The sequence below is a fragment of the Myotis davidii genome, unplaced genomic scaffold (genome assembly GCF_000327345.1).
Source record: "Myotis davidii unplaced genomic scaffold, ASM32734v1 scaffold723, whole genome shotgun sequence".
Lineage (NCBI taxonomy): Eukaryota > Metazoa > Chordata > Mammalia > Chiroptera > Vespertilionidae > Myotis > Myotis davidii.
In genome coordinates, this window is record NW_006294589.1 from 924289 (window position 1) to 938424 (window position 14136).

The 14136-nt window shown below is 38.7% G+C and overlaps 1 protein-coding gene across 1 annotated transcript; it reads left to right on the plus strand.

Moving 5' to 3' along the window:
* The first annotated feature begins 9517 nt into the window (after window positions 1-9517).
* Window positions 9518-10473, plus strand: LOC102770114 (olfactory receptor 13C9-like). The gene is given in 2 exon segments (XM_015567199.1): window positions 9518-9947; window positions 9950-10473. Coding segments are annotated over 2 exon segments (951 nt in total). The 5' UTR covers window positions 9518-9520.
* Window positions 10474-14136: the final 3663 nt, after the last annotated feature.

Genomic DNA, 14136 nt, shown 5'->3' on the forward strand with positions numbered 1-14136 from the left:
TTTGGCTGCTTCCCTGTGTTTGTTTCTATGTATTGGGTAGAGCTGCTATGTCTCCTTGGGCTGGTAGAGTGGCCTGGTGTAGTAGGTGTTCTATAGAGCCCAGTGGCTCAGCCTCCCCAGTCACCTGAGCTGGGAGCTCTAGGTGCACCCCTTTGTGGGCTGTGAGCACAGTCCTGTTGTAGTTGAGACTTGATTGCTGTTGGTGGCGCTGAGAGGAATTAACCTCCAGGCCAACTGGCTGTGGGGACCAGCTGAAATTACAGTGGAAGAGCTGCTGTGCAGGGGACACCCTTATGGAGCAGGACTTGCTTCAGAGGGGCTTTGGTGCTCACTGAGTCTGCCCTTTGAGTGTGTCACTTATGGATGTGTAGAGTTGTAATCTGATATGGTCTGACACTGACCACAGGGTACACTGGATCTTGGGTCTCCAGGGAGGTGCAAAGTCAGCCACTGCCTGGGACCACCCAGCAGGAGATACAGAGAGATCTGCAGATTCCTCCTCTTTGTATTGGGTTTAGAAGTGCCCAGATGAGGCCCACCTATGAAGCAAGGCAAGCTGGTGCTGGTGCTGGGTTTTGGGCCATTTATTGGTTTGAGAGATTTTTATCCTGAGCAAGGAAAGGCCATTCATATGCAAAAGCTGCTGCATATAGCTTGGGTGAAGTTGTAAATTGGATGAGGTGGGATCTTAGGGAATCACCAGGGTGGAGCAAGCAGAAATAGCTGCCAGTCAGCCCTGAAACTGCGGAGGTGCCAGCATAGGAACAATGATTCCTGAGAGCACCTGTATCTGGGAGCTAGTCACCCTGAGTTCCTGCCTTGATGCCAGACAATCCAGTTCCTCCTCATATGTGTCTGTGTTCCCTAGCACCTCACCCTAATGCTGGAGCTCAGAGGAAGTGGGAGCTTGTAAGTTCCGTTCGTGGTGCCTGCATTTAAGAGAAACAGCTGTGTCTCCAGCAGCCTTTGTGTCACCGAGCCCCAGTATGCACTGGTTTTTACAGCCCGTTCTTCTTACTGTCTGTAGGGACTTCTTTTCCTAGCTCTGGGACCCTGGGCTGGGGGTCTGGTGTGGGGCTGGGACCCCTTATTCCTCCTGGTGGCCTCTGCAGAGATGATATTCCTCCTGATTAAAAAAGCCACACATGGCCCTAGCTGGTTTTACTCAGTGGATAGAGCGTTGGCTGGTGGACTAAAGGTCCCAGGTTTGATTCCAGTCAAAGGCACATACCTGGGTTGTGGGCTCGATCCCCAGTAGGGGGCGTGTAGGAGCCAATGATTCAGTCAATGATTCTCATCATTGATGTTTCTATCTCTCTCTCTCCCTCTCCCTTTCTCTCTGAAATCAATAAAATATATTTTTTAAAAAAACCATACATGTGGGTGTCGGACCAACCTGTTCCACACATCTGTACACCCTACCAGCCTCAGTGTGTTTTCTTCTTTACTTCTCTAGTTGTAGGACTTCCATTCCGTTGGCTTTCAAGTGGTTCTGGATGATGGTTGTTCTATGTTTCAGTTGTAATTTAGATGTGGTTGTGGGAGGCGGCGAGTACAGGCATTTACCTACATCACCATCTTCCTTTGAATCTCTCCAGATGGTTTTCAATCAAGGAGTGTCTCTCAAACTTTAATGCATTTATAAACCACATTGGGAGTCTTTGAAAAATACAGATTCTGATAAGAGTAGGGCTGAGGTGAATCCTGAGTTCTGCATTTATAAACATGTTACAGGGTGATGCTGATGGCTCCTTTCCCACAGAGCACACAGAGTAGCAAGGCCTCTTAGATTGTCTCTCTTCAAAACCTGGGAGAGCACCACTGCGGCTTCAACTGTGTATAGAGTGGTAATTGGATAGTACACAGTGTGAAATGGAACGTTCTAGTGAGATTTGAAGGTGAGACTGCTGTGTGGTTTATTGCAAATGGGTTCAAGTTCTTCACAATTTTAGATATACAAGCAACCAAATTACATATAGGTTGTCCATAAGGAAAATAATTAGACTTGTTGAATTTTCAGTTAGGGCCAATATTTTTAAAATAATGGATTTTGGGTCAACTAAAGCACCAGAGTTTTTCATAAAAACGCATGGAGCAAATGTCTTCAATTTGAAAACAGAATTAAAAAGTAAATATTAGCAAATGACCTTCCTGTTTAGAGTGAATGAATCACAGAATGTCCTTTTAAAAACAGCTCTGTATCCTCATGGTATTCTGCCACAGCTACAAACTGTATCTCTAAATAAATAAATTAATTGATCTAATGGATGAGTACTACTTAATATTTTTTATACAATGATTGTGGAGGTAATATAGGATTTGCCTTGTGATAGTCATTTGCCAACAATTTATGCTGCTTTCTGAGGAAACAATGCTCAGACCATTTAGTCGGTATATAAGGAGGTTTATAATCATATTGAGTATGGAAAGGAGGACTCTTATTCAATTCAAGCTGTGCCAAACTATGCAGACTTACAAAGAGAGCAGGAAGAGGTGGATAGGCCAAATATACTCCTATTCAGTACTGTTTGAGATTGGAATTTGATTTAATTAATCAATAAATTAAATACTGCGTATAAATATCTGACTGAGGCTTTGAATAAGCATCAGTAGTCTGGAGTCTACACTGAAGCAGTTTTAGGGAAGGTATGAATCAGGTCCAGTGCCATTTCTTCTCTTTTAACTTCTCCAAAATGTTTAATCCTATTTAGAAATTATTTTGAGAAAATAATTATTTTATGCTGTGACTAAGGTAGTATATTTGGTACTCAGCCCTAAAATGATTGCTGCCAAAAGCTTTTACTTGCAGACATTTCTATAGGAAGCCACCCATCTCTTTTGATGCTTAAAAAACCTGATTAATTGAGTAGAGGCCATTATTTTTATTTCTCTCATAATGCTAGAGTAACTCCTTTAAGAAGGAACTGATAAATTCTAAACATTTTGTCCTTCAAAAGAGTACCGTGTTGAATGCCTTTGAAATGTTTCCTGTATCTTTGTTTTCTTGTATAAGATGGAGTGCCATAATCTGTTTGGATAAAGGAAATGAAAAAATTTAAGACTAGTATGTAACAAATTTTTATTTATTTCCCATAGAACTTGGACTTTTAGATAATCTTGCCATCATTGTTATGTTATCATTTGAACTTGTTTTTCATATTTGTCTGTTTTGATGATGGGGAATTATGAAATCACAGTACATCAATCACTTAATAGATTATTTTACAACTATTGAATAATATTTTTGAAAAATTTATATTAATAAAAAATATTTATGTTTAACTGAAAGAAAAACAAAAACTAGTGTTCAGCATTGTATGCAAAACCTAAACCAAGGAAACATGCATTATAGAGGTTGGAAAGATATATCCTCCAAAAATTAACCATGGCATCTTTTATGAAATTTCCAAATTTCTAAAGTAAATATGGATACATATGGATAACAGAAAACTATAATTTAAAAAAAGAAAAATTTAAACAGGTACCTAATTATGTTAGAAAAATTAAGTCATAGTAAAAAAAAAAGGGGGAAAAATCTGAATTTAAACTGTGTAAGCAACTTCTTTAGGCCTGGATATTACACATTGATTCTGAGTTGCACAGCATGCCCATTAACATATTTTCTACATCCTAAGTGATGTCATAACAGATAACTATAACTTTTAAAAAAATTGGTGAGGGGCCTTATTTGGCTTTGTAAAATTATGACTATTTCCTATCATTAATAAAATAGGTTGAATAAAGTACTAATTAAGTTTATTCTATGCCAAGAAAACTAAAAAAAAATTCATTCCTTGAAACATCATTCTGATGTGATTTATTTGGGTGTTTCTCTTAAGTAATGTTGGATATAGGATTTTGAGGATCCCTTGTGACTTGGGGAGAAGGATGGAATGGGAAAAGAACTTAGTTCTTGAGAAGAAACCTTAGAAAGATGTCCAGGAAGCAATGCCTTGTGATCAGGTCACTGAATTTCAGAAACAATGATGTTCAATACCAGTTTTAACTTGTTTCCTGTCCAGTGCTATGATCCTTCCCTCCCCTCCCCATTATTTTTAGACCTTTAGTCAAACTCTATTTTTCCTGGATTAGTGGTTTTGTGGAAAACAAATTGCATTTGCATTCGTTATTATGTGAAGCAGTTCAAGAAAAGGAGAGCACTGCTTGTTGTAGATATAGAATATGACTGAGAGCTCCTTTTAATTGTTTAAATTAGATAGATGGTGATTTTATGCCAATTAATTTGGGTGATAGGTATATCTGTTTAGGTGAATTCTTTGGGGATTCCTACAGTATGGAGTGGGACTAAGTTACAGGTTAGGTTGTAGAGTTACAATAAGAAAACTTAATAGCTCGATGTCTTCTACATTTTCATTATATGGTTCCAAAATTTCTGAATTTATTGTGAATTTCAACATGCTACTCATATTCACATAAACACATGCAAATTCTGAGTTTGAATCAAATGCAGTCATTTTTAGATTATTTTGTAAAATAAATTTTTTCTTTTCTTACTAATTTAACAAATTCAAATTAAATATCAATATATAAAAATGCTTATAACAATGCCTAGAACCTTATAAGTTTTTATTCTAATTCTTATTATTTATAACCAAGAGTTAATGTGCCTAAATTAGGTCTTTCTACTATATTATCAATAAGGCATGGTAGCATGAACAAAAGGCTGGATAAAGCCATTAGAATATGTTTGGAGTGAGGATTCCAGCAAGTATCTGATTATAGACTGAGAATGGGGTAAGACACATCTTCAAGACTTCCAATTGGTTATTTGAAATACAGTAATGGATCTAATATAATTAAGTCTTCAGGGATTATTCTTGAAGTTTTCAAAAGTTTTGAACATCTTTCCTCTGAAGCAATTTGAAGTTATGGCTTAGAAAATTGCATAAGTCCCTGAGAGCAAGAAATATTTAAATGACCTTCCTGAGCCTGGAGAAGATTCTTTGGAGAATTCCTTGGGTCTTTAGAATGGGGCAATATTTCGACCTGGGCTGGAAGGGCAAATGAATCTTCCAGATTCTCAAAGACTCATTTTCCTCTTACTTTGAACTAGCAGAACCAAAATACATTTCCTTTGTAATCAATATTGGCTGTACCGTATAGGTTTTAAAACAATTTTGAAATAGTAACTTTGCCATCAATGTTTTCCAGACAACAAGTCCTGTGACACTCTGGCTCCTCAATGGTAACACCTTCAGAAGTTCATCAACCTCAGAACATTTTGTACAAAAGGCTGCAAATAGAAGATCAAGGCAAAACAATCGGCTGTGTGTTGCATCCTAAGAGGTGAGTTGACCTTCCATTTAGAGGTAATTGCTGAAAACATGCTACTAATAGATCCAAGGGGATGTCAGTCCAATGAACTGAGTTGAAATAGGCTATGTGTTTTGGGATAGGATATTTCTTTTACCGTAGAGAGTCTAAAGAGAATAGGACTAAAATTATTCTAAGAAGATTTTCTTGGATATAGTAAGAAAATAAAGAAAAAAATGAAAAAATATGACCAAAAGGTAATTTGAAATACAAAGTAATTTAAATATCCAAAAAGATGGGTATTTAGGCCTAGAACTTACCTTACAGTAAATAGAGATTCATTTAGTCTGAATATACTTTACTGGTTCCTTAACGTCAGTACAAGTGCCTTCATGTCTAATGTTGTCATTTCTCACTGGTGCACTAAGGTTGCTATAAAATAGGCAGCAGACTTGTACCCTTGATCCAGAATGTAAAGGCCGGTGTCACCAAAATTTTGATCCTGTAACAATATACCTCGTAGCACTAATTCTGTTCCCTTTGGTTCAGTTAGCAAATGTATGTCCAGTGCTAATCATGAGCAGACAGTCCCTGTCCTGGGGCTTCTACACTGAGGATGCTATTTGGAAAACTTCATTACTTGGTCTTGAATACATCTTTTGATCTGTGCAAAAAGGAAATGAAGAAGAACAATGAGTTCTTAGCTAACAGGAAATAATTTTGACGTTCATAGTTATGTTTGCATGAGTACTTTGGGAATGGTTTTGAGAACTTTTAATTCTTCTTTCTTGTTGTTGGTAATGTATTCCTATGGTGACTTTAGACATAATATTTCACACACACACGCACGCACGCACTCACGCACGCACACACACACTTTCATTTAACTTTTAGATGAATGAATTGAAATAGCCTTTCTTCAAAACAATGTCAACCCCTTGAGTTCCTTATTTTAAATGGCATTGGCCTTTGCTATAGTTGTATAATGCCCTTCATTGCAAAGTGAATAGAGTTTGGTATAATGTGCATCCATGTCATATCATAGATGTCATGAATATTAGTCGGTTGGTTAAAGAAGAGAGCTACCTACAGGTCTGATTATAAAAATTTAAATGTATTCTTGTAAGAGCATGAAACTGGGGACAGAAGTGTAAAAGGACTCAAAAAAAGAGTAAGTAAAGGGGAGATGAAGGAAACCAAAATAGTGCCTGCCATAGGGTAGATGCTTTATTTGCATTGTTTTATTAACTCTCCCCAGAACACCACAATGATGCTATTAAGATCCTTTTATAGGTAAGGATATTGAGAAACAGAAGTTAATTGCCCAAGGTCACATAGCTAGTTACTGGCCTTGTAAGCAGAGGGACCATGGATGAGTGACCCTAGCTCTGAGGTCATTGCTGGCCATAGACAGATTTAATCCATATAGAAACCATGTTGAGTATATGTCCATGTGCTCTGCACAGAGCCAGAGGCCTATCATTGATCCAATCCACTGAACAAGGGCTTTCAGTGAAGACTGAGGGAAGCAGTGTGGACTGAATTGACAGCTCGTGCAGGCCCCCAGTCAAGATAGGGTTGGGAAGAAGCAGAACTGGGGAAATAGGAGGTGGAGTCCCCTGTGGCTGATTCTGTAACACAGACTTGCACCACACCCTCTTGTTAGGCGGTGTGGTGCTTAAGCTTCTGTCTGATAATTGTGAAAGCCATCTCACAGCAAGTTTCCCTCCAAGCTTGAAAGCTGCCTGCTCCTCTCTGTGGTTGGGGATGTGGAGGGGGTAATTGTGTTTATTGAATTTTAATATTTTTAACATCCTGTGACTTCATGCTAGAAGTTTTCTATTGTTTATAGAAACTTTGTGTAGAAAGACTTGCTCTAAAGTACATCTGTATGTCAGTAAAAGTCTCAAATTCAATAAAACATACATTTTCTTTTTAATAGACAAAGTGAGCTTGCATTGTGAGACAGTGAAATTGCTTTTCAGTCATCATTTACCAGGGAATTGGGATTTGGGTGGCTAGCATTACGAAGGTGATCTGGGACTCAGAGTAAAAGAAGCACGTATTTTTATGGTGTGAAAGAATCTCAAAGTATAAAAGGTAGAACTGATTGAAATAAGGACAAAATAGAACAAAAGTTGAAGTGCCCTAATAATGACAAAAGGTAATATAGGTAATTAGAAGCTAGTTGAAATACTCCTAAAGGATTCAATTCAGACCTAAAATTTTCTGTCAATTTGCTGAATAAGGAGAAATGGTCTACATGTTAAGTGCCTATTTGCTTTGTGAATGAATTAGAACACCTTCAATGGATTTTGTGTCCATGAATAAGGATATTGCTATAAATTAGTATGTGTGTTGGGGCGGGGGAGAGCAGGTGGGCAAGCTCTATTTCTGAGGGAAAATTAAAAGGAGTGGTCTGAGACTTTGAGTCAAGCTTTTTGAATGCAAAACCTACCTTTCCTGACCCCTGAGTGATGGCAGTAGTTATTTCCAGAGGATTCACCCAAGATAAGAGGTGTCAATGAACTTTTAGAAGATGTCCCTTTGATCATAGTGTTTCTTTCAGTTGGATTTAAGAAGCAACTAGTTAAAATGGCAACTAAATGTGTTTGCATTAGGAGAATGAGAAGACAAATCACAGACTTGTAGACAAAATATGTGTCATATATCTGATTAATGATTCATAGCCAGAATATGTAAAGAACTTTCAAAACTCAACAATAAGAAAACAACCCAATTGAAAACGATCAAAATACATGAAGGACACTTTACTATAGAGAAAATAAAGATGGGAAAAAATTCCCCAAATGTTAGTCATTAGGGAAATGCAAACTAAAATTATGATGCAATATCGCTGCATACCTACTAGGATGTGTAAGAAATATATATACTGACAATACCAAGTGTTGATGAGGATGGAAAACAACTTGAAATCTCATACACTTCTTGTTGGAGTGCAAAAATGAGATAGCCACAATGGAAAACTGTTTGGCAGTTTCTAGTAAATTTAGGTATGCATATCTCATATCATTCAGTATGTTGCTTATGGATATTTGCCCTAGAAAAATGAAAATTGATCACACAAAAATCTGGGCATGAATATTTATAGCAGCTCTACTCATAATTGCCCCAAATTGGAAACAACTCAAAATGTCTTTCAACGGGTAAATAGATAAACAAACTATAGTACACCCATACAGTGGAATACTATTCAGCAGTAGCAACTTGGATGAATCTCAAAGGCTTTATGCTAACTGAGAGAAGCCAGACACCTGTGGCTCATATATTTCCATTTATATGACACTCTGGAAAAGGTAACACTGTAGGGATAGAAAAATATAAGTCTTTCCAGGATTTATGAGTGGATGGAAGGGTGGCTATACAGGGAGAGCACAATGGAGATTTTATGGTGATTGGAGAGTTTCATGTCCTGATTATGGTGATAATTACATGAATCTATATATGTTTTAAAATTCATGGAACTGCATACTGAAATAGACAAAATCAATTTTATTGTATAATTATTTAGAAAATACAAATTTAAAAATTATATCTCACCAAAAAAGTATATATACGTTGTAAGAAAAAGACTTCGTATTATTGGGCTTTACATAAATTGCACCTGTTTTTTGGATAATCAGGCAGTCAATAAACACTGCTTGGTTTATTGCTAACCATCCTCCCATTAGGTTGATACACTTATTTTGGTGTTTTATTATGTAGTGGGTTACTATTGAGTTTTCCTCACCCAGGACCTATATTGCCTTTCCAAGTTAACCCAATCTCTGATATAATGGATTCCATATTGATTTTATAGCCCATTAAAATTCCAGATAAATTATGGAAAACAAACAAGCTTGAGCTTGAGTCTGGCCTTTGCTACATGTTAATTTTAAATATATGACTGCAGGCTAAAATAAACTCTCTTGCTTTAGCTTAGATACATTTCTTATCTTTAAAATGATAATTATTGTGGCGTTTAAATGAGGAAATGTATGAAGTTGCTGGAACAGAAAGAGTAATTGATACAATAGCTTCTCCCTCATACTTCTCTTTCTAAATTTATTTACTCCCTTTCCTTTTTTCTCTTCTTCCCCTTCCCTGTTTTCTTTTTTCCTTCTTACTGGGTTCATGGAAGACTTTTATATTTATGCATTGGTGAACTTGGAGTTAACCATAGTAAATAAATTATTATTTTTTAAAAAATTATTTGAATTTTTACAGGTAAAAGAGAAAAAGTGAAATGGAATGGGAAAACCAAACCATTCTGGTGGAATTCTTTTTAAAGGGGCTTTCTGGTTACCCAAGGCTTGAGCGGCTCTTTTTTGTGCTAATCTTAATAATGTATGTGGTCATCCTTCTGGGCAATGGCACCCTTATTTTAATTAGCATTGTGGACTCCCACCTTCACACCCCTATGTACTTCTTCCTGGGGAACCTCTCCTTCTTGGACATCTGCTACACTACCACCTCCATTCCTCCCACACTGGTAAGCTTCCTCTCAGAAAGAAAGACCATCTCCTTTTCTGGCTGTGCGGTGCAAATGTTCCTTGGCTTGGCCATGGGAACAACAGAGTGTGTGCTCTTGGGCATGATGGCTTTTGACCGCTATGTGGCTATCTGCAACCCTCTGAGATATCCTGTTGTCATGAGTAAGAAGTCCTATGTGCCATGGCAGCTGGGTCCTGGTTTGCAGGGGTTATCAACTCTGCAGTACAAACTACACTTGTGGTACAATTGACGTTTTGTAGGAATGTCATCAATCATTTCTCCTGTGAAATTCTGGCTGTCATGAAGATGGCCTGTGCTGACATCTCAGACAATGAGTTCATCATGCTTGTGGCCACGACATTGTTCACATTGATGCCCCTGCTCTTGATTGTCATCTCTTACTCATTAATCATCTCCAGCATCCTCAAGATCCGCACTTCTGACGGTAGAAGCAAAGCCTTCTCTACTTGCTCAGCCCACCTGACCGTGGTGATAATATTCTATGGAACTATTCTCTTCATGTACATGAAGCCCAAGTCTAAAGAGACACTCAATTCAGATGATTTGGATGCTACTGACAAACTTATATCCATGTTTTATGGAGTGATGACTCCGATGATGAATCCTTTAATCTATAGTCTCAGAAACAAGGATGTGAAGGAGGCAGTAAAACATCTACTTAGAAGAAAAGTTTTTAACAAGTAAATGGGGAATGGACAGGTAATTTTTATAATCACAATGAGAAAATCAAAGAGTCAAAAAGATAGGTTCTTGCTGCTGTGTCAAATTTCTCTCTCAATGCTTTCACGCTTTAAAATAGTCTTTCTTGGTGTGGTGCACAATGAAAGCAAATAAACCTGAGTGTTTTGGCAGTGGAGTCAGTGATTGTAGCTTGTTGTTGTTAATGATGAACTTGATTGTGAGGGCAAGTAGAGGGATAGTGTAATAGGAAGAGAAATTTCTAGGCAAAAATGTTATATTAAGTGTTAAAACCTTAAAAAATATTTTTGATACAATTTCCAAAGTCAATTTCACACTTCCTTATTTTCTTTACAACAAAGAATGAAACCTGATTTCAGATTTTTAAAACTCAGCTAAAATTAGAAATTTTCATATTGTAGTTACTGAAATACTTTATTTGGAGTCTATTCAGATATGTAACGGTGATTGTCTTCTGTCTAGGTAGCTGTAACCTATTAAATGTTTTGGTTCTAAAATACTGCTATTTTTATAACTTTTTGTTCATCTTTAACTAGGAAGCATTAAATTATTATTCTTTTCTGCTTTCAGTATATCTGTGGTAAGCTTCTTTCCAAAGACCTTCTGATACATGGGATCTAACTGCTTTGGACTTGGAACCAAATAACTGATTTTTAAAGCTGTTTGAAAATTAAATGTAAACAATGTCTGAGTCAAATATTCACTGGTAATATAGAGCTACAATTTTTCCTCTGTCTCAGTGGCTCTTTATCCATGAAGTATGTTGCTGATTCAAGAGGAATTTGTTATTAATCTACCTTGTTATTAGATTTACCTTTAAGATGGTTTTTATATTTGATTTTTTTATTGTTAACATGATTACAGATGTCCCCCATTTACCCCCTTTGCTCACCTGTACCCAGCCCCCGCCCCCAAGCCTTTACCATACTTTGTGTCCATTTCTATGCATATATGTTCTCTGGCTAACCTCTTCACCTTCTTTTATCCAGTCCTCTCCCCTACCTCCCTCCCTTCTAATATTTGTGAATCTGTTTCATGTATCCAAGCATAATGGAATATGATTCAGCCATAAAAAAAGAAGGAAATCTTACCTTTTGCAAAAGCATTTGCAAAAATGGAAAGTATTATGCTAAGTGAAATAAGCTAGTCAGAGAAAGACAAGAGCCATATGATTTCACTTATCTGTGGGATTTAATAAGCAATATAAACTAACAAAGTGGAGACAGACTCATGGATACAGAGGGAAGGGAGCTGGGGCCTGGGTGAGAAGGGTGTGAGGGTTAAGCAAAGAAAAAAAAAAGACTCATGGACACAGATACTAGTATGGTGCTTGCCTGAGGGAAAGGGTGTTGGGGGGAAATAAAGGAGAGTAAAGGGATAAATGGTGATTGACGGGGACTTGACTTGGGGCGGTAACCACACAATACAATGTATAGATGATGTAGAAACCTGAAACCTATATAATTTTATTAACTAATGTCACCCAAATAAAGTCAATAAAAAATAGATCATCAGAACGGAACAAGAGGCCCAAAACGGAACCATAGAAAAATGGTCAATTAATTTATGTGAAAAGTAACACTGTAGTGCAGTGGTGAAGGGCTCTTTTCAATACATGATGTTGAGGCAAATAGTATTCATATAGTAAAAAATAAATCTTGACTTTTGTCTCATACCACATAACAGAATTAATTCCAGATGGATTGTATATGTCTTTATCAAAGGTAAAAATGTAAGGCTTTTAGAAAGTAAGGTAAGGGACTTGAACTAATTAGGACATTCTATGGATAGAAAATAGGATAGAAAAATGAATAAAATTGTGATTCTTTTAAGAAGGGTAAAAACCCAAGTGAGTTAATGTTGGATAGGTAATGTAAGTATCTATTGTTATGTCAGTGTTACATTTATACAATGATCCTATATAATAAAGGACTGATATGCAAATAGACCAAATAGCAGAACGACTGGTCTCTGTGAGCATACTGAACACCGGGGGCAGATGCTCAATGCTGGAGCTGCCCCCTGGTGGCCAGTGCACTCCCACAGGGGGAGTGCAGCTTAGCCAGAAGCCGGGCTTATGGCTGGCAAGTGCAGCCGTGGTGGCGGGAGCCTCTCCCCGACCTAAGCCGTCCCAGCTTCTGGACCGCGAGAGGGTGCAGGCCAGGCTGAGAAATGCCCCCCAACTTCCCCTCCCACCTGAGTGCACAAATATTGTGCACTGGGCCTCTAGTGCAACATAATAATCATAAAAATTTAGTGGCATACCAAAATAAACATTTATTAAATTCTATGAGATAATAGTTTATCTGGTTGGAGCCAGGTGATCTTTGCTAGATTATCTTCATATCTCAAATCAGCTATGTGTTGGCTTGTTTTGGGACTCCCTAATTTGTTGAACATTGACTGACAGCTAGCTCACCTAGGGTGACCCAATTCTTCCATCTGGCTAACTTGGACATATTCTCATGACAGTAGCAAAGATGGAAGGGAGAGGGCTAACTTAATTGTGCAAGTGCGTTACAAGTTTCTACTTGCATTATATAACCAAACCAGGTCGTGTGCCTAGGGCCAAAATCAGACTAGGTAGACCTAGGGTCATTAATGCAATTAATGTACCACAACTGTATAATATCACTTAGCTAATTGTAGTTGAGCTAAAGTTTAATCCATAACTTTAAAAACATTGATTTTAGAGAGGGAGGATGAGAGAGAGAGAGACAGAGATAGAGAGACATTGATATTAGAGATATTTTGGTTGGTTGCCTGCTGTATGCACACGAACTGGGGATCAAAACTGAAACCTAGGTCTGTGCCCTGACCGGGAATCAAACTCGAGACCTTCCATGCACGGGATGATGCTCCAACAAACTGAGCCATACAGGCCAGGGCTCAATCCATAACTCTTTTACTTTAAGTCCAATACTCATTTTAATGAATTGCACCATCAGGTATCCTATATAATAAAGAGGTAATATGCAAATTAACCCTCACACCCTCACAAGATGGCTGACTACAACCAAGCTGGCAGGGGGGTTAGTGAGGGATGACAAAATGACTGAACAAGCAGGCTGCATGGGGTGACCAGGCTGGTGGTAGGGGGGCATTAGGAGCAACCAGGGTGGCAGAGAGGGGGCAGTTGGGAGCGATCTGGCCGGCAGCAGGGGGCAGTAAGAGGCAACCAGGCTGGCAGGGTGGGCAGTTAGGGGCAACCAGGCAGGCAGGGGAGGTGCAGTTGGGGGGGACCATGCCCGCAGGGAGGGGGAGTTGGGGGCGATTAGGCTGGTGGGGGAGCAGTGAAGGGTGACTAGACCAGCAGGGGCGAGCATTTGGGGGCAATCAGGCTGGCAAGGGGGCCAGTTAGGGAAGACCAAGCCAGCAGAGGGGGGCATTTGGGGGCGACCAGGCTGGCATGCAGAGGCAGTGAGGGGCAATCAGTTTGGCGGGGGAGCAGTTAGGGGTGACCAGGCCAGCAGGCAGGTGAGCAATTAGGAGCCAGTGGTCCAGGATTGTGAGAGGGATGTCTGACTGCTGGTTTAGGCCCAATCCCAGGGATCAGGTCTAAATGGCAGTTGTACATCCCTCAAGGGGTCCCGGATTGGAGAGAGTGCATGCTGGACTGAGGGACACACACAGATACCTGTGTATGAG